A 24949-nucleotide genomic window follows, 5' to 3' on the forward strand; every position below is an offset into this window, starting at 1 on the left:
GCAGGTAGAAATGACTGGAGCAGGGGGATAGGTGGAAGGAGACATGAGTAACAAGCAGGGATACAGCTCACCCACCCCCATGGGTGCTGGCTCTGCTGGAGGCCAGACCGGGTGGGCAGGTGGTCCTGGCACCTCAAGGAGAGAAGGCATCCTTGGAGCCCTTGGTTTTATGGGCACATCCCGGTCCCACTGGGGGTGTGAACTTGCTTGAGGGGAGAAATGATCCTCTTCCACACAGAAGAAAAAAATAATGACCGATTTTATTTTGGTTGTTGCCCACAACAGGAGTGCAAACAGCCAGAGGTTCAGTGTGGACCCTGCTACACCAAACTGAAAAGTTACTTTCTACTTGTTTCCCTCTTTCCTTCCCACTAATGACTCTAAAAGTCATGAACAGGGTCGGCGGGGCTCTTCACATACATAGGCATGAACTTATTTTACATTTATTGTCAACCACTGCGATCAGCACGGCAGGCATACCCTCTACCTACTCTCCTCAGGCACGGTGTTTCAGAAAACTCGTCTGACCTTGATGCTTCTTCCAAATATCTTCCCATAGGAGAACTTGGTGGGGGTCCTGGGACCGCTGTCTGCATCTTCCAGGAGCAGGGGCCAAGGCCTGTTGGGGTGATTCATTCAGAAGAGACAGTCTGGGGTGACCACCCCTCAGGAGTTAAGGCTCTACCAATTCTGGATCCCCTGGGCTGTAGATGAGGCATCAGGGAAAAGAATGAGGTGTCCCCCTGAACCCCCACTGACCGAGCTGAGTGCTGGTTTGTTCCCAAACTGGTATAAGGCACCAAGTGCTGACCCAGGGCCAGCATCTTCCAGCCTCACCCTTCTGCTTCCCCAACCGGATTTTTACAGGTGATTTTAAGAACAATGTGATGAAGACTTAAAATGTTAATTCTAGGGCCAGAAACAGTATTCTGTCCCAATATGAAGGCTGGCAAGTAAGTCTGGCCCTGGTTACATTTTTAAAATGGTACTTAATTCTTTAAAAGCATTAAAAAAAAAAACATTAAATAAAATGCAGCTGGGGAAAGAGGGCTGTTGGCTGTCAGGTGCTTCTTGTTTTTTTCTCCCACGGGAAAGACCTGGCATTTAAACTCTTAGGGAGACAACCTGAAGGCCACATCGCCAGATGCTGGATATTCATCCAGACTTCCCCACCAAGAAACTCACTTTTTCTTGTCACTTGTTGTGCCAGTTGCCTGTGGTGCATGTGAGTGAACCCTTGTTCTTTTGGCTTTTGATCAGCACCATAACACTAATACACCCTAGCTTTCACTTGGACGAACCCCTTCTCCTTGGTAATGACTCTGGAGGACTAGGGACATGTGGTATGTCCCCTGGAGTCACTGCTGGGAGAGCAGGTCTGGTGGAGCTGCCTCAAGATGAAGGTGGAGGTGGTTGGCGGGTGTAGAATGAGGCAGGAGGAAAAAGACTGGAGTGTTGTCCTCTTGAACTGAGAGTGCTGGTTTGTTCCTAGTAAGGCACTGAGTGCTGACTCAGGCTCAGCATCGTCCAGCCTCAGGCACGCATCCAGCAGCGACCCATATGAAGGTTCTGGAAACACTGCCCATCTACATCAACCTGTCATGAGTAAGTTAAGTTCCTGAGAGGAAACAGAAGATTCAGCCCAGCATTTTAAGTAATTAAGAGTAAATGCACAACTCCGTTGGCTCACCAGATAGATCTGTGATGAACCCGGGTAGTAGGGAGCCAGACCCTAGAGGTGCTGGGACTGCTTCCCCTCAGTCCTTCTCAGGTTTCTTCAAGGTGAACATTAGTTACCATCATGAAAGATGTCTGCTCATCTACAAAGGCCCTGATTCAAGAATCTCAAACCCTTCAATGCTTTGCCCTCCCATGGATTCTGTGGGTTGGTTACCAAGGAGGGAGGCACTGACAAGTTAAGTGATAGGCCTAAGGCTTCCTCTGAAGTCAGGGAAGAGGCAGGAATGAGTTTCATGTCTGAATGCCAACCTTAATCTCATCCGACTCACATTCCTTACCACTCTCTCACATGTGGACACAAAAACCAGCAACGTTATTCTCATTTCACAAGTTGCATGAGGCAGCCCCACTCTTGTACTGGGCACTGTAAATGACCCTTCCCCTGGATCTGGGGATGCTCCAGCTGCCTACGTGGGAGACCATTCAATACAACTGTAATCCTCCAGGCGCTGAGCTGTTTACTGTTACAAGATCCTCAACTTGGATCCTGCTTTAGCCTGGACCCTCAGTTGGACCCTCCTGGGTCCAAAGGCTTATATTCAGCCTACTTTAGAGCTAGAGGTCCACACTGGTTCAGAAAGGGCATACTGATCATGAAAAGAAGGTGCGTGTGCGCACATGTATGCACACATGTATATGCATGCATCATGGGACGCAGTCTCCTCTTCCATATGTCTTAGTAATAAGGTGGCTTCTCAGGCAGAGGCAGCCAGCACACATGGCCTCCCACAGAAGCCAGGACTCCAGCTTCCTTGTTTAAGCCCCACCTATAAGACCTCAGGGCAGAGGACACAAGGAGTGGGGCTGTCACAAAATGCTACCTGGTGAAGTTTGACAGCAATAGGTGGTCCATATGGGAGTGTAAAAGGTCTTTGTGACCCTGGGCATCTGGTCTAACAGGCTCCTTGGTTTAGAGTATGAGGTGCAGCTCTGGCCCCCTGGGCTGATGTTTCAGTGGGACAAAATCCACCTGAGAGGATGGTTTCTTACCCTCTTCACTAGCATTGCTGGGAGGGGATCTTTTGAGCAGATAACACAGAGAAGGGAGTCTCCTTAAGGGGACTGGCCAGCTCAAAACATTCTCTCCATTTACCATTTTTTACTCTGATTCCTAAGGGTTCAGGAGGGATTTCAGAGACATAAGACATTTCCTTCAGAGTTTCTTGGAAGGAAAGGGGGTATGTGTTTCTGAGGTGCACTTACATAGGGCTTATGTAGCGTTCCTTTCTGTTGCCTGCCAAAAACAGCAGCCATCATTTCCTGCCACCTGGGGCTGCTGTGACCTGTGGTCAAATCCTGCTTGTTTCCAGCTCTAATCAAAGCAAGACCTCTGAGGAACAAAAGGTGACTGGGATCAGCACAGGTGACTACCAAACTCCAGCCTTTCCCAATAAGCATGTGTCATAGCCACAGAATATTCACTCAAGCCGGTTATATTTTTTTCTACCTAAGATAGGGTCCTTTCTTCTTTCTGGGATAGCTGGCAATAAAGCTGAAAGGCTCTAGGAGCCAGCTTCCAAGGCAGTGACCTCTAGGCCGGGCAAGGCTCACCTCAACACATCTAGTGCCATTTTTTCTTTCCCTGCTGTCTGTTACTGCTCCAGAGGGAAGCCTTGTGCCTTTGGGATTAGTTCTATGGGTGACAACAAAGTCAGCTATCTCCCGATAGGTCAACACACCAGAGAAGGGGAAAAGAGCTGAGCTGGAATGTGTCTCCATCTGGATTCTAACCCAAGAGGCTTCTTGTAGTGAAGAAAGAAGAGTTCACCAGGATTATTGCCTTCAATCCTTTGGGGATGGTTCCAGTCTAAAGATGGGTGACATCATCTCTCCAAGACCCTATGCTGAATGTAGATGGGGACACTGACACATCTAAACAATTTAGACCTGAAGGCCGCAGACCCCATGCCACTGGGCTTCCCAGTTAGCTGTATCAAAGGACAGAGGTGAGGCAGGCACAGAAGCAGTGCTGGCAAAGAAGGCTGCCAGGACCATAGGATCACTTGGACTTGAAGAATAGCTTATCACACTAAATTGTTTCAGGCATTTTCTCAAATGATAGCAGTTGGGGGCTGAGCCAGGATAATATGAAGGACTAAAAAAAAAAAGCACAAACTAAAAAACAAAAAACAAAACAAAGTTGTGTTCTTTAAACAACCTTGTACACACACCCATGCATATGCCAGACATAAATGATGTGCATGGACAGCATCTCCCTAAGAGAGGCAGGTAGTGGGACGTGGAAATGCATCCTGGCTCACTGCCAAGTCCAGTAAAATGACCTAAGAAATACTCTGTATTTCCGGACGCCTGGGTGGCTCAGTCGGTTAAGCTTCCGTCTTCAGCTCAGGTCATGATCTCACAGTTCGTGAGTTTGAGCCTTGCATCGGGCTCTGTGCTGACAGCCCAGAGCCTAGAGCCTGCTTTGGAATCTGTGTCCCCCTCTGTCTCCACACCACCCCTTGTGGTGTGCTTGTGCTCGGCCTCTCTCTTTCAAAAATGAATAAACATTGAAAAAAATTTTTTTAAAAAAAGAAATATTCTGTATTTCTTTTAAAAACTTTTATTGCGCATAAAATGGCCCATTCCCCTTCTGCCTAACTGGCAGCTCAGTTATTACCACCTTTCAATTTTTTTCCTTTAAACCTCCTGCCCCACTGAAAAATTTCTTCTTCTGAAAGGATAGTCTATCATTGCTGGTCAAAAGCAACTGGAGGATAGTTTGAGGGCAAAGGCCCAAATATATCACCTGAGCAGGGTTAGAACCCCACATGGAGTCCCTTAGACTCAGGAGTAGGGGTGCCTACAGCCTTCCCTCTAGTGACACTGGACTGGTTGTCCACTGTATTGACCTTGTATTTGGGCTCAAACTCTGGCATTTCATACATATATATACACACACATTGATGTGTGTATATTTATATATATATATTCTCTGTCTCCTGCCTTCAAGAGGACTTAAATGTCAGGAAGGGGACCTGCCTGGAGCTGCATGCATTTCCAGAGTTGGAAAACATTTCACGCAGCATGTCACCAGGGTACTAAAATAAACTGCAAACTAGTGGTTATAAAATGGGAGCTTTAAAAAAAAAGGTGCACTACTAGAACCTGAAGTCGCAACACCATTGGGAGTGGAGAACTGGCAAACATTTTGCAGGCTGGTGGATTTTTGAAGCTACTCTGCAGAGTCTTCAGTCCCCCTTCTATTAACCGCAGGCAGCAGTGTGCTTCGGCAGAGTGCAGAGTGTTAAAAGGCTGACCAGTACTGGCCGGCAGCAAGGGCAGACGGTAACATCTGGTGCTCCTGCTACATTAAGCTACTTACAGCACATCGCTATGGCCGCATCCCTTACCAGCCACTTCGTAAACTGCTTCCTTGTTCTGGGATTAGCAGGAGCCACAAGGGATGCAGGCACAGCTCTCCTGGGGCTTGGCTAGTTAAGGTGGCATTCAAGAGGTGAAGCAGGTTAGGGACAAGGCCTCCTGATGAAGGTCCTGTCTCAAGTCCAATTTTACTGGAAGGTTGAGGTTTAAAGATAGAATCTAGAACACCCACCCCTCCCCTTTTTAAGAAAAGCATAAAAATGGAGATTCTGTCTCATCAGAAAACAGAAAGTGAAGAAGTCAGAGCTGTGACAGCTGCTAGCAGCATATCTGGATTTCCACAGGAGAGAGATGGCAGCCTTCGGACAAAGTGAAGAGTTAAGACAGGTTCTTTGCTCCTTTGTACTAAGAATGAATGTTCAAGTTGAGGCATGGTGTGGGTCCCCCTGGAGGTTCCAAGGTCAGCACGGACACCTGATCTAGGTTGCCTTGAAGAGCTGCCAGGCCTCTGTTCTCTCTACACAGGCCCCTCTCAACCAGAAGTCTTCTGCTGGAGGACCCTCCCAGATGGGCCTGGCCCTGACAGGAATCGTCCCTGGGTGGACCGCATGTCATTGTGTGGCTGGACAAGCCCTGTGCCACCAGATTTTCCCACACCGTGGCTCTATGAGCTGCACAAGGCCAGTCTCTGGTTGAACTAGGAGAAGTGAGCAGTTTGGCTCAAGGAGCTGGTTACATGGTGCTCATTACCCCTGCCTCCCCATGGAGATCTGGGTGCAGAGGAGGTCTGGGGTGGCGTTAACTGTGAGAGACCAACCTAAATTCCAATATGTGCTACAACACTTACATCTCTGTCTGGTGGGACCTGAGGCTAGGCTGAGGGGAATTCTCATCAGCTAGATGGATTACAGGGTCCCACCATACACTGTCTCGGCCAGCTTGGAAAAGGGCTTACCCCCAAACTTTAATAAATATGCTGTGGGAGGTGAAACCCTGGCACCAAAGCAGAGAAAAAAAAAAAAAAAAAACGGGTTCTGCAGAGCCAGGGTTCAATAGAGAGAGGTGAGTGACATCTGTGCCTTTTGACCTGGCCTCAAACAGTGCTGAAATGTACCCCTGACAGATGAATGGTGCAGACACAAAAGTTTGGTACCACAGTAAGAGTGAGCCAGGTGAAGGAGAAGGTGCCAGACACAAAGTACAGGAGGGGACAGAAGAGCTACAACCAAGAACCCACACAAGGGTCTCAGCTGCTCCCTAATGCCAACTGGGTCGGCAACACGATGAAGAAGGCTAATAAATAGACAGCTGTAACAGCATTCAGTCAGTTTGGGATGGGACTGTGTAGGACGCAGCAGACACCCCCGTCACTCCTACACCGGGTGCCACGTGATCAGTGTCTCTAGTAAAGATATAAAAATGAAGTTACTTCTTTTCAAGTATTAAAAAAATAAGTTAATTGACAAAAAGGGTCCGAAGCGGCTGAGCGTCTTGCCAGGTTGTCAGCTTCATTTCAATGTGCAAACACAGGAAAAACGTCAAGGAAAAAGATAATCTCCTGCCCCGACGTGAAGCGCTGAACAGTGACAACGCCTGTCTGTCAAGTGGGGGCTTGAAATGTCGGGCCTCATCCTGTCCCCCAAAGTCAGTATTTTCCAGTGTCAAAATTGTTGTGAATTAAAAGCAGAATGCAGCAATCCACAGGCCTCAGGCCAGAGCCAGAGAGAGGCCTGGGACATTTGGCCACCAGGGGTCCAGTGTGTGGTGCGGGGGTGCCGGGGAGCAGATCCCTCCTGGGTCCTCCTTCTTGCATAATGAATTCGGGAGCCAGCCCGCCTTCAGGTCCCCCTGTGATGCCGGCGTAGGCACTGACCTGCTGGCCACTGCCCCCTCCCAGGTTTTGATTCACATCTTGCCTCCTGGGGGGTGTTCTTCATTTCTTTGGTGGTGCTTCAGGGAGCACGAAGACGATGGCCGTCCCTTCTGCTCTGTAGAGGCACACCCTGGCGGCTGTGGTTCTGTCAGAGAGGGGGCAGCTTCCGCCTCTTACCTCCTCCCGTGGAAGGGGCACCAGTCACCGTGCGTCCTTGGGGAGCGTGCAGGTTCTCCTTTTCCTGCGTTACGTGTCAAATGCTCTGTGTTCCTCTCTCTCTGGAGCGGGAAGTCAGGGTGGGCCTCTTCCAAGGAGGCTCCGCCACCTCAGATAATCATCCTCGCCTGGGGTTCCCCATAGCACAGACATTTGACCCACTTTTCAAGAGGCACGTAGACATTTCAGTGTAAACTCCCAGGAGGTGCCAGGTCTTCTCAGATCTTGCATCCGGGTGGTTTTTGGAAGAACCCAGCTTGGGTCAGGCAGATGCCACAGACCAGCCAGCCAGAGCACGGGTACAACTCAGGACCAGTTCAGGCTGAAGCCTTTAGACAGCATGACGGCCTCCAGGTCTTTGTCCTCCTCTTTTTCCCGGAGCCGCTGCTCCTCTAGCAGGGCCACGAGGGCATCTCTCTGCTCCACCACCTCCAGCATCTCGTTCAAGATCTTCTTCTCCTCTGACAACTCCTCCTCGGTTTTCAGGTGATCTGGGCAGTGGCCAAAGACATTAGGTCTACAGGACCAGGAGGCAGCAGACCCACACCCAGCTTTCCAGAGCGCGCTTCCCCTCTTACCTTCCACAGCCATCCGCTCCCGAAGTTCCTGCTGCAGTCGGCTCTGCCGGTCTTCAAGTTCCAGCTCCCGGGCACTGGGATTGGGGGCAGGGGGAAGAGGGAGACAGTGACTTGGGGACCATATTTCCCCATCGCCTAAATTAGGAAACAGCTGTGCTCCTGCCGTGACAGGTGCTGAGCTGATAGCCTCCCCCATAGCTGGGTCCCCAATCTCAGGCCACTCACAAAATCATCAGCTCTGACTCGTAGCGCACCATGGCATTTTTCTCTTGCACCAACTTGAACCACTCCTGCATCAGCTTGGGGTCATCTTTCTTGCCCATGCCTGCCAAGAGAGAGGGTACGTCAGGCGCAGAAAATGTCTCCTGTCTACCCCGGCCGGCAGGAGTTATCACACTGGGGCAAATGTGCAAAGAGAGCCGAGCAGGATGCTGCCGGAACACTCCCAAGCCAGGTCCAAAGTTTGCCTACAGACATGGAGGGGGGCCACCATGCCTACCCCCAGAGCCTAATGGATTCTGTGCTTTCCATCTGTCCTTCCCAGGCCCAGCCCTCACCCCCTCAGTAACCTGGTCACAGCTTATTTGGACCACTCCTGCTCAGTGGTTTAGTTCTTGGTATGTTTTAAGTGCCTTGCCCTCCTTTTTCCCATTCAGCATTTATTTGGTACTTGCTATGTACTAAATCTGCTCTGAGGAAACCAGTCTCATGAATGAGGCAAATGCAAATTTATAAACTGCACTTACCCCTCCTTTTAAATTACCCTCATTAACCCAGCTCTTTTCTGGGCTACTGCCCCTCTCTGGGCCACTGACTGGTACTGATGCTAATCATTTCTTTACATCCCCATCAATGAGGTACCTTTTCTGAACTTCTGGCCTCAAGTTTCCTGCACTGTATATGTAGTACATCCCAGGATGGCTATCAGGTTTCTCGCCAAGGGCAGAGAAACACCAGCAGACCCTAGAGACTAAATAAGGCAGTACTCTTTGACCCAATTCCAGCAGCAGTTTCTGGGGCTGGTGCTCTACACTAACACATGGCCGATACCTAAATCTCCATCAAGGGCAGCCTGACCCTGCTGGGCTTAACTGAAACAGGAGGACAGAAGGAAGAACCTTCCAAGGAATGAAACCACCCAAGGAGGGAACAAACTCTTTTTCCTTGGAACACAAAGAAGCTCATGGCAAGGGGCACCTTGGTGGATCAGTCGATTACGTAGCTGAGTTTTGATTTCGGCTCAGGTCATGATCTCACAGTTTGTGAGTTTGAGCCCCATGTCAGGCTCTGTGCTGACAGTACAAAGCCCACTTGGGATTCTCTATCTCTGTCTGTCTCTCTGCCTCTCCCCTGCTTGAGCTTGCTCTCTCTCTCTCAAAAACAAATAAACATTAAAAAAAAAAAAAAAAAAGCAGTAGCAGCTTGTGGCAATAGTGTGGTCCTGCCTGAAGTAAAATACACATTACATCAGTGGTCTTCAATATTTTTGGATTACAAACCATTCTGAGAATCTCAGGAAATCTAGGGACTCTCTTCATAGAAAAATGCATGTGTACACATCCAGCAATCTTATATAAACTTCAGGGTGTTCATGGGCTTCTTGAAGTCCACCCATGGGCCCCAGGTTAAGAGGCATTGGACTGGGAAATCTTTCAAAGTGCCTTCCATTTTATGACTCACTTGGCTGGATGTCCCATCCCAGTAAAGACCAGACCCAGAAACATATGGAATATACCCTCAGGTGGGACAACTCCCCTGTATCAAACTCCTTTCTGTTTTCCTACATTCTTCCCATCTGACTTCCTTGCACATGGTTCAGAGATAACTCTCTTTCTGCCAGGTTGTTTGCTTGACACACAGGAGGCCCCTGCCAGTTAGTCTTTCAACGGGGACCACACTCTGGAGAGGCAGAAGTGAATTGCACTCACACAAGCAGGGTTTAGTGTTTGCACTGTGCCTGGGTGCACATGCAGCTATGCTTCCAAGGTGAAGTCCTGTCCCCGAGTCCTACTCTGAAGGATAGAAGCTCTCTCCTGACCAGCCAAGCCTGCTTCTGTGAAGTGCTGGGGTTTCTGGGGACAAAAGCTCTCCTTACCCGACCCAATAGACTTGGTCCTTAGGCTTTTAAAGCAGCCCACAGCTCAGTTCCATGCATTCCTTTCTGAGCGTCTCTGCACAGTGTGCCCACATGGCCATGGAAGATGGAGCCCTGAGGCATGCAAGCTGTCCAGTGCGGCAAGCTGTGAACGCACTGGGAGGTCTCTCCCTCCTTCCCACCTCCCCATGTGCAAGGACAAAAATTCCACTGGGAGACATCCGAACACTGCTCATGAGCTATGGTAGAGACTGTTCACAGCCGATGAGCAAAGGTATATGGTGGGGTGGGTGAAAGTCAAATGTGAGCGCCATGAAGAGCAGAGTAAGAAGTTAGCAAGGGTTAGTCATGACCACACTCCCCTTTCCCCTTCCCACATGCCTTTTCAACAACAATCTTATCACCACAACAGACTTCAAATCAGACAAACTTAAAAAAAAAAATACACACACACACTCAGCAAGACACAGGGTAGAAAGTTTGCATCTAGTGGTGTTTTGTTTTTGTTTTTGTTTTTGTTTTTTTTCTGGAAAATAACTTGGGGACATCTGACCAGTCTTTGTAAGGACAGTATTCCTCGACGACACCAATAGAAATCTCTGCCGCACAGGTAGGAGGTTCCTCACCTGTGTCCCTGGCCCCTCTAACTGCTAGATTTGAGTCTGAAAGGTCCAGCCACGAATACTGGCATAAATCATGGGATGCTCAGCTGCAGCCTGAAAGGCCCCTACCTGGAGGCTCTCTGGCTCCCCTCTGTACCCCAGTCCTCCCCAAGACAGTCAAAGGGATACTGTACCTTGTAAGAAACTGCCACATACTCATAGAGTTTTGTAACAAAGCTTTCAAGTGTCAGAGAAAAAGAGAAATAACTGGATTTTGGGTCCCTGTTTGACTAGTGTTGCTATGACCCCTGAGAGGCAGTGGGGATGAGGTTGGGGGAGTTACGTTACCTTCCTGGACACAGCAAGGGCAGAAGGAGAGAGGTCTACGCCGTGGAGTCCCGCCACTGGGCTCAACTTCAAAAAGGACCAAACAAGGAAAAGGAGGAGGAGGAGACGAAGAAAGACAAAAAGGAAGAGGAGGAGGAGGAAGAGGAGTTTGGAAGTGGAGAGGGACAGGGAGAAGGTGAAATAAAAAACAAGCAGAGGACAAAAAGCATAAGAAGTGAGAAAGGAACAACAGGAGGAAAAGAAAAAAAATACAAGAAATGGAAAAGCAGAAACAAGGGAAACAAAGTCTACAAATGAATTAAGTCCTTTTTTCAGCACGGAAACTGAACAAGAGCAGACCCAGGCATCGGGCATGTGGCTTCAAAAAGGAATGCACGTGTTCCCTTATGATGGTGGGTGGCTCTTGGGGTGAGTGGGATGCTCCTTCTTCCTCTGTTCCTTACTGGGAAGGTGGTGACATCTGGGTATTGGGTTCCCTCCTCAAAAATACCCAAAGCCCCTGGGACTTGTCTGCCTATTTCTGTGGAACAGTTCATGTTAAATATGTGGCCAACACTGCTCCTAAGTTTGCAGGTGATAACCTCGGGTCACCAACCAAACCTGTGTGAAATATTCTAAGATGTCACCACAGACGCATGCACTCCACGTAAAACTAACCCTGGGTAAGTCTAAGGGATTGCCATGCCCACAGAAAGAAGCTCTGAATCTATGGAGGCAGCACCTGACCTTGGGATGGGCTTCCAGGGCTGATATCTGTAATGCTTTGAATTCTGATCCAGGGTGACTTGAGGGAAACATAACTACACAGGGGCAACTTCCACCAGTCCATCTCACTATCCCCCCATGTACCAGGGAGAGACAACCACCCCCTTTTCTTCTGCCCCTCCATCTCCACAAAGCGTTCCAATGCCACATCTAGGGGAAGGCTGTCATACTTTGGACCGGAAGACCAAAAGGGGTGAGCTGACAGGACATGCCGAAAACTCACAGTAACAATGCTGGTAAGAGTCATGGACGGGGCAACTGAGAGAAGACAGTGTGCAGAGAGACATGTCTAAGACTTAGGGAGACCTGATGGTTACCCAGGAGGAGGGAGGGGAGCCCAGCAAGGGACCATCACAGAACCACCAGGGCACACACAGGAGACACAGGCTCAGAGAAATGGCCTCAGGACTACAGGGAGCAGGGGCAGTTTTAGGATTAGAACAGGGTTTAAGAAATAGACCTGTTTTAGTCAATAAGAGGGCTAAATAGACAAGCTATTGGTTGATGGGCCCTTCTGCTTTGCAAATGCAGGCACCATATTTTCCCTTTCTTTCACGCCCTTCAGTGTTCATCATAGTGCTTTGTGCACAATGAACCTAGTATCAGGTAATACTTCAAAACTAAAGCCAGAGACTTGTTTGTGGGTATGCATGTGTGTCTGCAATGTTGACTACATCCAGGGTTCTAAACAGACATGACTGTGATCAGCTGATGCACTGGGGTTGGGAAGAAAGGCTCCTTTCTCTGCTTATAGCTGATCCACATTCAACCTTCTCTGTTTCAAAGTGCAGACTCCCTGTTGGTGCTCAGAATACCTGGATAAATCTCATGACACACAATGTCAATGTAACATTCTCTGTTGCTTCCTGGTACTGATATTATATGCAAACACACCTGTGGTGCAGAGTGGAACAGTGTCCACATTCATTAGCAAGGGACAGTGACTTGATACACAACCAACACAGTTGAGCCCATGTACCTGCATGTATGTTTAAATGTGTTTCTACTTTCTGGATATCACAAATGTAGCTTTTAGTTCTTTTTATGTAGACCACATCCTCATACACCCTTTCCAACACAGATGACAATATGAGGTAACAGGATATTCAGAACAGAAATTAGCAAATGAAATTAGAAAAGGGGACATCAGGTAAAGCAGGTGTTAAAAAAAAGTATAAAAAAAAAAAAAAAAAAGAAGGCATTATCCTAATAACAGAAGGCAGAATGGGAACCCCTGGAAAGGAGCTAGTGGAGCTGACAGGATGCATGGTTATAACTTTCCTCTTCAGACTTTCCTTCATGCTCCAAATTCTAAGTAATAATATACACTACTTTAATAATCAGAAAAAATGCCCAATAAATACTGCTTTAAAAATAAGAAGGGGAGCCTGGGTGGCTCAGTTGGTTGAACGTCCGACTTCAGCTCAGGTCATGATCTCACGGTCCGTGGGTTTGAGCCCTGCATCAGGCTCTGTGCTGACAGCTTGCTCAGAGTCTGGAGCCTTCTTCGGATTCTGTGTCTCCTTCTCTCTCTGTCCCTCCCCACTTGTGCATAGTCTAACTCTCTCAAAAATAAATAAATGTTAAAAAACAATTAAAAATTGTATGGAAACCAATTTGGCAATAAATTATATTTAAAAAAATAAAAAACCAAGAAGAGAAAAAAAATTTCTTTTTGGTTCTCAAAAAAAAAAAAAAAAAAAAAAAAAAAGAGAGAAATCAAGGGGAAAAAACCAGTTAAACAAGGGGAGTTCCACCCAGACTTGAATCTGAAGTGAGCATGCAAGGAAAGCACAGAGGTACTGATTTTGAGTGTAATTTCTTTGCCTTTTTTGGAGATGTGAGAAATAGATGATTTGGTCCACTAGTTCTAAGAGCAAACATATCATCAAGCTTATGGCAAATACGAGTTTTTTAGAAGTTTATTATGGTTAAAGTGCTAGGGTGCTAGGTCTCTGTGTCTTTGTAATGGGTACCGTATGTGTCACTTTGATCAGACTATTTCTGTGTCTCCTGAGGACTGCAGTCATCACCTCTGAGCAAACCCAGAATTTGGTCCTGGTTGGAGGCTTCTCAGCAGCAGGTCTACACTCTCATCCTGGACTACTCTGTCTGCCTTCCAGATGCTGCAGGCTCACCTGCCCCACTTTCACCCTGGCAGCAAACTCAACTTCTTCCTCTGAAGCAGTGCTTTCTTTTGAGAGGTGGCCACCATCAGTGGTGCTCTAGCACCCACTCATCTTGACATCTGGGGGCAGGGATGAGATGGGTCATTGGATTTTGAAAAGTGGCAGAATATCAGATTTAGTGGGATGCATGTAAGAAGCATGAATAGTGCTTTCATTTCAAAACATTCTCACATGTATTATTTCATTTGAGCCTTACACTGGTCCCAGGTGGCTACCTGGACAGGCATTAGCTTCTCTATTTTCAAGTGAGGGATCTGAGGCTCCAAGTAGTGGCACAGCCTGACTAAACCCTTAATCTTCCTCTCCCATTCTGAAGTAAGAGTTTGCCCTCTTTTTTTGAACATTTTTTTTAATGTTTATTTTTGAGAGGGAGAGAGAGAGAGAGAGAGACAGAGCAGGGAAGGGGCAGAGAGAGACAGAGACACAGAATTGGAAGCAGGCTCCAGGCTCTAAGCAGAGCTGGATGCGGGGCTCAAACCCACAAGCTGTGAGATCATGACCTGAGCTGAAGTCTGATGCTTAACCAACTGAGTCACCCAGGTGCCCCAAGAGTTTGCCCTCTTTAAAGGGCCAAGAGGGACGCCTGGGTGGCTCAGTCAGTTAAGCATCTAACTCTTGATTTCGGCTCAAGTCATGATCTCACGGATCGTGGGAAGGAGCCCCATGTTGGGTTCCATGCTGGTAGCATGGGGCCTGCTTGGGATTCTCTCTCTCCCTCTTTCTTTGCCCCTCCCCTGCTCACTTCCTCTCAAAAAAACCCCAAACGTTAAAAAAAATAATAAAGGGCTAACAAAGGCTCTAAGCAAATCTAGCAAATGGCTGCTGGAAGCAGCTGGGAGAAGAGTCACACATAGACCCTACTCAGAATGCCAGACCAGGAAAGCTGGCAATGTCATCCCTTCCTCCCATTATTCTGCAGAGGCCCACACAGGTTAAGTGACTTTGCTGGGCATATGGTGAAGCTAGGACCTGAATCCTAGGTTGCCCGCATTCTCCACACTACCACTTTGCCCTGATCTGTTTGGATACCTCACTCTAGACCCTGTCTCTCACGTGGCCCGGGGCCACTCCAGGAGCAAGTTGGTGGGCCAGTCTCCAGGATTCTTGAACAAAAATAAAGGGGATGTCCAGGTCTGGTATACAGCTGAGAAGCAGCTGTGGGCATCTGCCTCATCCCAGATACTTATTTCTTCCCATGATACAGGCTCCCAGTTCTCATTGTTGGACAAAGGAGCCCTCACCACAGGCTTCAGGGTCTCTACCTGCCTGGTAGACCATGTGGAGACTCTCGTCAGATGGGCTAGGGAGATATCTAGATTCCAGAAGCCCCAGCCTGGGACTAGAATGTTCCAGCCTAGTACTGTGCACCAGAGACATGAGGAAAATGGGCTTTTTATAAGCTGAATCACCACTTGTATTTTCACACAAAAATACAGAATTCTAAATGATCAGCTTACAAACATCATCACCCTTTTACAGGCTCAAAAATTGCACCCCTCCCCCAATATTTTCCCTTTTGATACACGTTAGCTTGTTTCATGTATAAAAATCTGTAAAGTACCCCTGGGTTAGATGACTTCCTTTCCAGCTACATATGTGGAAAATCCTGCAGAAAGTAAGAGATTCTTTTTCACTTCCTTTTGGTCTCTGAACAAGCTCCAGGTGTCACGGATAGGAAACAGGTATGTTTATTTCTCAGTCACATTTCGTGCTTCTATTTTCCTGCTGCAGTAGCTCTGGGCCAGTCTCCGTGGGCCAGCCTGTGCAGCCTTCATCTTGCCTGGGTGGACTTTCACTCATTTCTCAAACTTGTTTTTGGTAGTAATGCTACTATATTTACTGATAACTGAGCCAGCATTGCAGCAATACCTTTTTATACAATTCATCCTACAGATACTACCAGAATGTTGTTCATCTTTTCATAAGGGAACATCAGGGGCATTACCTGTCATGCCCAAGCTCCATCTGCCAGATTAGCCTTGCAGAAAGCCACATGCCCAGGAAGGGGAGAACTTCTTGGTAATTCGGGTATAATGAACAAGGCTTCCATTGATTTTCTTTTGTGTTTTTCAGGTTACATAGCCTGAAGCAAGGGAAGACTGACCAAATGTTTTGTTAACTAAGGTTATACTCAACTGTTCTGACTCCTCAACCCAGGAAACCCATTTGCTCAGTATCAATGCTATGCTTCTGAGAAGAAGTAGCTTTTGCATTGCAAGGCTGAGGTGCTCAATCCCAAACTCAGGGGCAACGACGAACACTTTGGCCCTAAGAGAGAACCAAGTTGGCTAGTTTGCACTGCTGCTGGGTGGTAAGCAAGCATCACGATACGGTGGAAGGTTTCTGGTCTAGCAGGCCCAGTCTACATACACAGACAGGGCTAAGATGTGCCTTGTGTTATAAAAACTCAGTGCAGCATGAATCTCTAGATTGGGGAAAAAATGAAGCCCTCCTCCAAAAAAGAAAACTAAAAAAGCATGTAAGAATGGAGATCCAAGGTATACACATGCAAACAGACACACACACACACACACACACGCACACACACACACACACTTGGAAATCTCAAGGATTTTAAAGTTCCTAAGCAAAAACAGAGCAAGGCTAATAATGCTCAGACCAAAAGACAAGTAAAAAATGTACCAACATCAAAGTACCAATGGAACAGAAAGGGAGGGGAGGTGAGAAGGCCTGGGGTGAGCCTTCCTGTGTCTCTGCCCCAACTCACCAGCAACCATGAAAGACCACTTTCCAGGCCTTTCTGTTACATTTTTGAACAATTCATGTTCTTTCAATTTCCCTTTGAGACATACAAATCAAATGGGGAGGTCTTCGAAAACGAGAATTTAGGTATATGTTTTTAATTGAAAGTTCTTTGGAAGAGAAACGGTTTTTATATCTAAAGATTTCCAATCATCTATCTGTTCTAGTGCAAAAAAATGTGGTGGCTGGACCAGTTAGGGAGGGCCTGCTCAGTGTCCTGGGGAAGAAAAAGGAAAGGGAGTGAGGTCACTTGGGGACACTTCCTCTCTGGTACAGGGTTCATTATGTGTCCTTCTAATGGTTTCTTTTGAAACTACAAGATTCAACTATATGAAGAAGAGATCTTTATTCTCTATACTGTGTGGCTCAAAAAGAGACTTTTGATACAGGTTTGGAACTTAATATAGTTAGCTGAGGGCCACTGAAAGACCCTATCCAAGCAATATAGTTTACTAGGCAGAGGACTGGGCAGGGATCAGGAGTGTGGACTTCTGTGGGCAGGATATGGAATTCTTAACACTTGAACACTGCTTGGAGCTTCATCTCACCCACCTGATAAGATTGGTGCTGGGGCCCAGCAATGGGGTTGCCCTGTAGCCTTTTGGTGATGTAAGAGTAGAGAAACAATTAGGCTCTATAATTCAGGCTCCAGATTTCAAAAGGGAAATTTTTCTTCTCAAATAATGAATATTACCAAGTATTCTAAGAATGAAACACCAGCAGAAAGTGAAAAGGGACCTAATTTTTGGCATCTATGTTTTCCTCCTGGAGCCGGGCAGGAACAGGGCCCAGAGGACCCTTTCTGCCAGGGGTACAAATCACTCCCATCAGAATAGATGACTCTTTTTTGCTTCATTGGTAGGACAGTAGCAGCTTCTATGTGGTGAACAGAACCACAAGAGAAGTTTAAATTTAACACAGAAATCATAATGAGCTGGCAAAAGAGGAAGCAATGGTTGATGAGAACCAAGTAGCAGGGGCTATAAGGTATTTGATGGTGGGGTATTTTATAATTCAGAAAATACACTGGGGTTTCTTTTTCCTTTAAAAAATTTTTTTTGAATGTTTTTATTTATTTTTGCGACAGAGAGAGACAGAGCATGAGCAGGGGAAGGGCAGAGAGAGAGGGAGACACAGAATCGGAAGCAGGCTCCAGGCGCTGAGCTGTCAGCACAGAGCCCGATGCGGGGCTCGAACCCACAGACTGTGAGATCATGACCTGAGCCGAAGTCAGACGCTTAACCGACTGAGCCACCCAGGCGCCCCGGGATTTCTTTTTTCTACTTATTTCCTTTTTCTCTGAAATTTGATGGAATTCTAAATCTGAGAGGCTAGAAGCTCTCAAGTCAGGGACACAGAACTGAAAATAGCCAACAACATTTTATCACCCAAGCATGGGAGTGCAGAAAACAAAATTAGACACACTAGGTAACCAGTGGCAACAGGATCTTGAGCTGGGAGGGAAGGGTGAATATAACTATAAAGGAATGGGTTTTGACAGTTCCTTCTGGGAGATTTTAAATTAAAAAAAAATCTTTTTCACACACTGAGATTCGTTTTTAGGATTGACATAAACATCTGCCAGGGCATGTTAGAAGGAGGTGGGAAAGGAGTCAAGGATATTAGACAGGAAATGGGATTTGTTAATTGGAATGCAAGCATCAGCCCTTTTACAGCATCAATGGCCATGAGTATGGAAGTCCCTGAACACACCAGAAGCTCTGGGGCACTGAAGGGATCTGAAGAGGGGTAGGTGTCCATGGGACCCTGGGGACAGAAAACAAGCAGCGACCAGCAGCGACCCAACTGACCCGAGGTCAAGAGCCTGTTTCCTTACCACTCAAGGCTAACAATATGGAATTGTCATACAGTAGAAATCACAGAATTATGTCCTTGGCTTTTAAATGAATGGGCCACGAAGTGACTCTTAAAAGGATGGGATTATGGCAAAAAATGATAGACAATAATCTTTGCCAGTTCTTGTAAGACAACTTCTAGGCAAAGAGCCTGTAAGGGGAGATGAAGAGGTCAGAGGGACCATCCAAGGATGCAGGAACTCCAAGGAGGGGCCCGAGTCTCCCCTGGTTAACCTCAGGATCAGCTGCTTGACACTCCTCTTAACAAAACTGCCCAAAGTCTAGAAATGAGACTCACGGATTCGTTATTACCCTAATCAAATACAAATGGTAAGCTTTGTATAGTCAAGACATCAAAAATCGTTAATTCCTTTAAGGCAGTGGTTTTCTTGCTTTAGAGGGCATGAGAGTCACCTGGAAGGTTTGTTAAAACACAGATAACCATGCCTCACTTCTAGAGTTTCTGATTCCGAAGGTCTGGGATAGAGCTTGGAAATTTGCATTTCTAGTAAGCTCCCAAGTGATGTTGCTGATGCTGCTGGTCCAGAGACCATACTTTGAGAACTGCTGCCTTAGGCTTTTCCTATCTTCACTGAAAAGAACTGCAAAGTAACTTCCATGACACAGCGAGGAGGGAAGGACATAATTATAGGCATCTGTCAACACAGCCTCAAGGTCAGTGAATTTGGGCAGAAATCACAACTGCATCTTTTTCCATGCACTTGGATCTTTTAGGGGAAATATGAACGCAGCCTAATGAAAATGGGTGAGGCTGAGTTCTTTACACATTTGGTTCTTGAGTGTGACTGGCAGTGAGATTCCTAGTGGATGTGATACCTACATGTAAGGAATGAGAATGAAATTCAGGGCACAGGTCATACTGGGGAAGGAGAGAGAAAATGTGTGTGTGTGTGTGTGTGTGTGTGTGTGTGTGTGCATGTGAATGCATGTGCATGTGGGTTACTACTGTCAAATGACTAAACTATATTAGAGGGACCAGGATGCCGATGTGAGGTTGATGGGGAAGGGTAGGTGAACTTTTATTAAAAAAAATTAAATTAACCCGGGGCAGCAAAGGCTATCTCAAATCTTCCTCTGGATTATTTATGTGCAGGGGATCCAGCATGCTGCTCCATTATGAGCTGGAAAAGGGCCTGTGCTTTTGCCATTTGGTTACCAGGTTGATATCTTCTTGTTGTTTGTGAGCAGAGACTGGGAAGGGCGGGCGGGGAGAGGGTGTCAGCAGGGTTAGTGTCAGCAACAGATGCTGCTATACATACCACCCAGATGCAAGTCGATGAGGTCACTGTAATAAGACTCTCCCCAATAGTCTACAACAAGGAATTGGTGAAGAGAGAGTTACTGGATCACATAACCCTCCTGTGCCCCCATACCCAAAGCAATCAATGACATGAAGCATAAGAAACAGAGATACAGCAAGAAGGCGAGGAGAACAGCTGGAGAGCATGCATCTAAGTACATTACAATACACACGTGCTGTAGCTACATACTTCCTGGTGGTGGAAGGGAGTGCTCACTAAAAACCACAAGTGATACAGTTAATAGCCAATTAGCAATGTGATTGCTGTTTAGACCTCTGATCAGTTAAGACAGAACAGAAGGCCTTGGCTTTGCTGGGAATCCTGCCTCTGCTGGGACTCAACTGCATCTAAGATTTTTAAAAATTCAAGGGCAGATCAGGGGCTACTTACTACCTTTTTACTGAACATTAGAAGCCCCAGGCTGAGACACTGAAGGCAAGATATGAACATCCTAAAAAAGCTCTGCAAGGCCACCAATCCTTAGGTTTAAAGGCAGTCAGAGCTCTCCCAAGAATTCACCTGTGACCCCACTGGTGAGCATATCAAACTCTTTGCAGAACCACTTTCACTGGATAGGTTTGAGATGAAGGAAATCCTGTTTCTTCTGAAATTAGGCCCAACTTCAGCCAGACTTCTTTTTAAAAGCACACAATGAACCGTGACTATTTGCCCTAGGGCTCCTGGAGGTCTGTTGGCTACAGGCACTCCTTGCCGTCCAGCTCCACGTGGCTGTGCAGCACGGATGTGACGTTCTTCACATGCCTGAGATGCAGAGACTGGTCACTGCGGAGGGCCTGAGCTTGGGCGGATGGTCCTCACACTCTCAGAATCATAAACATATGCAGAGTCCAACAAAAGTCAGCTGCTATGTGTTACCCTTTGCCTCCAAATCTCTCAATCTAAATGCTGATCCTGGCAGCCTTTTGTTCTACACGAGGGTTTCCCCTTTAAGAATGGACAAACCAGAAGGCAGAATGTAATCCTGGAATGGTTTTTCAACTCATGCTCAAGGCTGATTCAGTGGTTTAAATTTGAATCACAGTTCCAGAAACAGAAAGGGTTTCTCAGGTGCTCCACACTAGAAATCACATGTGCCCTAGGCTTGAAGGCTCTAAGCCTAACCCTGTGGCCCAAATATATGTCAGCCTTAGACCAGTGGAGATCAACAGGATGGCAGGTCCGTATCAGATCTCTTCTCTGGAAGGGCAGCCTGGCTAACACTCGGACCCCTTCAGACACCTATGGAGGCTTGAGCTCATCAGGCAGGACAGGATGGCAGGCTCAGCCAGCTGTGCACCCTCAGGGAAGGGACGAACTAGCACTGCTGGAAGACTCCAAACTATCATGCTCAACTGAGTCTATCTCCTTAAGGACTCAGCCAGGAGCAACCAGACTAACAACAGGAATGGAATGTAGAAGCAGGAGAGAAAGGACAGCCAATGTTCACAGTTCAGCCTCAAAGATGATCTCTGCCAAGTAGGACCAGGGCCACTGAGATTTCTGACAAGAAGCGAGCCTTGGAAGCAATATGTTTAAAATAAGAAAAAATACGTTTGGAAATACATTCTCATGGTAGGAGTTACTATATCTTGAGAATTTCCCAAATGTACCATGGGGAAATCTCCCAATGGAGCTACCAAAGCCTGTCTTTAAAAACAGGATAAATACGTATTTGGATGAAGGTGTTTTGATAAAGCTTTGCTTACAAGAGTTTGGACTAGAACAATGGTTTTCAAACTGTTCTGTGAAACCCTAGGGTTCTTCAAGTGGTCTTCCAACTAACTGATTCACAAGTACTTTGAACTCCTTTCAAACTTACACAAGACACACCACATTCAGAAGTCTGATATGCCAACTTTAACCCACTGAAGACCATCAACACATCAATCTGTGCTATCAGGCAAACTTGCTTTTGTGAGGCTCTCAGGACCAAGTTTCTTCAGCTCTCTGTGTGCAAGTGTCTGTATCTGCTGAAAATGTGTTAGGGAAGAGGATATCTTACATATTTATTTAAATTCTGGCCTGCAAGTAGAGTACTTATCAATAATAGTACAGGACAGCATCCTGGGGAACCATCACTCAGTGAGACCGAACCTGTCAGAGCAGCTCCTGTCACAGTGCAGTCCTCTAGGAGGATGACATCCATGCTCTGATATCACAGCAGAGTTGGCTTTTGTGTTTACCACATGCCTGGGGGCTTTTCTCTGAGATCTACTCTTTATAAGAAATAAGGAGCTTCTGGGGCGCCTGGGTGGCTCAGTCGGTTAACAATCCGACTTCGGCTCAGAGGGTCATGATCTTGCAGTCAGTGAGTTCGAGCGAGCCCTGTGTTAGGCTCTATGCTGACAGCTCAGAGCCTGGAGCCTGCTTTGGATTCTCTCTCTCCCTCTTTCTGCCCCTCCCCAGCTCACACTCTATTCTGTCTCTCAAAAGTGAATAAATGTTAAAAAAATTTAAAAAAAAAAGAAAGAAAGAAGGAGCTGCTGTTAGATTTGTTAATGATTCAACTGTGAAAACAATTCCTACTGCTCCACCTTTAGCTTCTAGCATGGAGGTAATTTCAACTGCACACATCCTGAGACGCCCAAGTGAACTGCTAAAACACTGTCACCATTCACGGCAACTCCCTCTGTGTGTCAGGATGCTGTCTCCACTGGGCCCCAGGGACGGACTGCATGTGGAGGCCTGTTATCACTGGAGGTATTTCCAAACTGGTGCTTATCAACATTCTTTTTGATTTAAACTTAACTTATAATTTGGCTGCTAAAAAACAAGTTTGAAAACCATTGACTTAGATGAAATCCTGGTTGTATATTTTTATGAAAAGATAATTACCTAAATAACTGGAAAGGGGAACTTTGGCAATCTCCCATGCCAAAGGGTAGATTTTTCTATGACCCCTTGGCAGTCAGCAGCTTGAATAACATGGCCTGTTACAGAAATACTGAAGCAATACCACAGACTTGAACTGCATGGGACCTGATAGGTGCTTTACAGAAACCATCAACCCTGGGGTGGGCCCACTGGAATTTCAGAACCCTGTGAGGAGGAGGCAGAGACTGTCTTCCTTGAGAACTTATGCTAACAATGAAATGGAGAAGCACATGCTGGTTGAGTTATTCTGACTATGTGTTGGAAGATCTATCCCTCACGTTCCATCTTGGCAGAAGTAACCTGTGGGAAAGGATAGGAAGGAATAAAGGTGGGCCAAGGCTCCCTCCTGACATCTTCAGAAGAGAAAGCAGTGATGGTAGGGCTCTGGGAGTCCTGTTACAACTGGTGCAGAGCATCCCTGCTGGGCTCAGGCTAACTCCCTCTGGGTGGGCAGGCTTTACTAAGGAGGCCAAGTAAGCACATGCAGGGCAGGGAGCCAAAACAAAATGGTGGGGGACATCACAGCTTCATTTGGAAGCCTGGAGACCATTTCAGGTGAACCCAAATCTCCACTCCTTGACACAGGGGCCAGTGCTTGCCTCGCAGTCACACGTCCCAGGCTTCTGGCTGACTGGCTGCTCAGTGGTTCAAGCTTTTGCTTTTGGTGGCCCAGGCTTCAAGCAGTAACTCCAGCGTCAGGTAAGGCACAAAACCAAGAACATCACATCCTCATCTTTCTCTCCCATCCCATCTCTTCACCTGAAGGTCATCATTGAATCAACTGGTCAGCTGCAATTTCTAGGCCTTGAAGGGCTTGGAAAGATCCACTTCTATGTCTGAACCCTGACGCCCCCCCACATGAACTTTGGACCTACAGAACCCTGTGAATTCATCTTGACATCAGGCACACACTGTGAGGTCAGCTCAGCAAGATCACATGGCAGCAAATGGTCCCATTCCTGACTGCCTCTTACTGGTTCTGCTTCAGTTTACAGAGAGCCCGCCCACCAGGAGATGCACCACCCCTGCCCTTCTGCATTGCTAGAATAAGGAGTTAGGGGTTACCGCAAAGTTAGGTCACCTCCTTTCTTCATCCCCAGCCTCACAACTTGAATGCTGAACCTGGAGGCCTGGGCTCTCTATAAGGAGAGGGAGGTTTCTCCATCCAGACACTGGACCGAGACTCATGGACTCTTGAGAAAGCAGAGATCAGTCACTCCATGCCTGAGTTGGAGCTATAGTTGGGGTTGGCCCAGTGGTTTCAAGGTCTTGAACCAACAGGGCTTCTTCCTAGGCCCTTGGGACTAGGGATGACTCAGGTTGTTCCTTGCTTTCTGTGTGCCCAACTGTGCTGAATCCACCTCACAGGCTCCTTGGATGAACGGTGGGGGTGATTGCACTATGTTCCACAGCTCTTCCCTGGGGATGGCAGCCACTGAACACGTGGTCCTCACAGCCATTTCCCAGTGTCTACTCTGTGCTGGCTTGCCACCATCCCCTGAGCCTGTCCACCCTGCCCTGAGTGACCAGCACACTAGGACACCTGTGTACTCCACACACAGGAGGCAGTGAGGACTCTGTGGGGCACATGCCCTCCTATTCCCTGTGAAGTCTGAGCAGGAGGGAGCCCAGAGAGCTAAAGACTGGAAGTGGCATGTGGGAAGCAGGCTGAGGGCCCTGCTCGTGCAGTTCTGTGATGGTTCCTTTTGGTACAGTTTCCCTCATTCCCAGTTATTTTCTTCTAGAGAAAATGATGGGGTGGGAAAGGAGGAGGAAGAGAGGAGGAGGAGGCCCAGTGCTTGCCACCAACAAATGAAGTGGACTGAGAATTCGTTCTACAGATAAATGGCAAGCCCTCAGACAGGGCGGAAGAACAAGTCCAGGCCTTGGGGCAGTCCCAAACAGAGATGCTTTTCTTTTCCTCTGCTTAGCAGGAAGCCCCAATCTCGGTGATGAAGGCCCCCAGAGAACCCTGCTGGAAAAGAAGCTGAATTCCAGACGAGGTGACACAAAACTAGCCTCCCATGGGGTGGGGCCAGGGGCTTTCCTTTAGGAACAAACCTCCTCACAAAGGAGACCCAGACAATACCTGCTTCACCACGGAGTGCCTTCTCCACAGCAACCCCTCTTTCCTCCAGCTGCCTCTGCTTCTCCTCCACCTGCTCCAGCTGCCGCTGGATAATCTACGGGAAAACAGAACAGTGTAAGTACCCAACTTTCTCTCTCACCTCCTAGCTTTCAGGAAGACAACTAAACTGTACAAACACAAACAGGGAGAAAAACAAATTAGATCCAAAAGTTGGAAAGTAGTCCATGGGCATTATGCCCAGAGTGTGGTGTGATGACCACCTACATCGAATCCCCCTGGGCCTTGTTAACAATGCAGACCAGGGCTTGTCATTAG

The 24949-nt window shown here is 47.3% G+C and overlaps 1 protein-coding gene across 25 annotated transcripts in view; it reads right to left on the bottom strand.

Annotated features, from left to right (window-relative positions):
- Positions 1-241: 241 nt before the first annotated feature.
- MICAL3 (microtubule associated monooxygenase, calponin and LIM domain containing 3) overlaps positions 242-24949 on the bottom strand; it is a 228696-nt gene continuing 203988 nt past the window's right edge. For 18 of the 25 annotated variants that reach the window (XM_086714507.1, XM_086714510.1, XM_086714508.1 and 15 more), the window contains 5 exons: positions 24635-24728; positions 10777-10842; positions 7957-8056; positions 7732-7805; positions 242-7644 (listed from right to left, as the gene is read on the bottom strand). In XM_086714507.1, the coding sequence (XP_086570633.1) occupies positions 7460-7644; positions 7732-7805; positions 7957-8056; positions 10777-10842; positions 24635-24728 (519 nt within the window). In that variant the 3' untranslated portion in view covers positions 242-7459. Of the gene's footprint in view, positions 7645-7731; positions 7806-7956; positions 8057-10776; positions 10843-19629; positions 19681-19730; positions 23305-24634; positions 24729-24949 lie in introns of those variants that run through there. The other 7 variants (XM_086714511.1, XM_086714513.1, XM_086714521.1 and 4 more) reach the window with 4 other exon arrangements.

The sequence above is a fragment of the Puma concolor genome, chromosome B4, assembly GCF_028749965.1.
Source record: "Puma concolor isolate L17-30 chromosome B4, mPumCon1.1.hap2, whole genome shotgun sequence".
Lineage (NCBI taxonomy): Eukaryota > Metazoa > Chordata > Mammalia > Carnivora > Felidae > Puma > Puma concolor.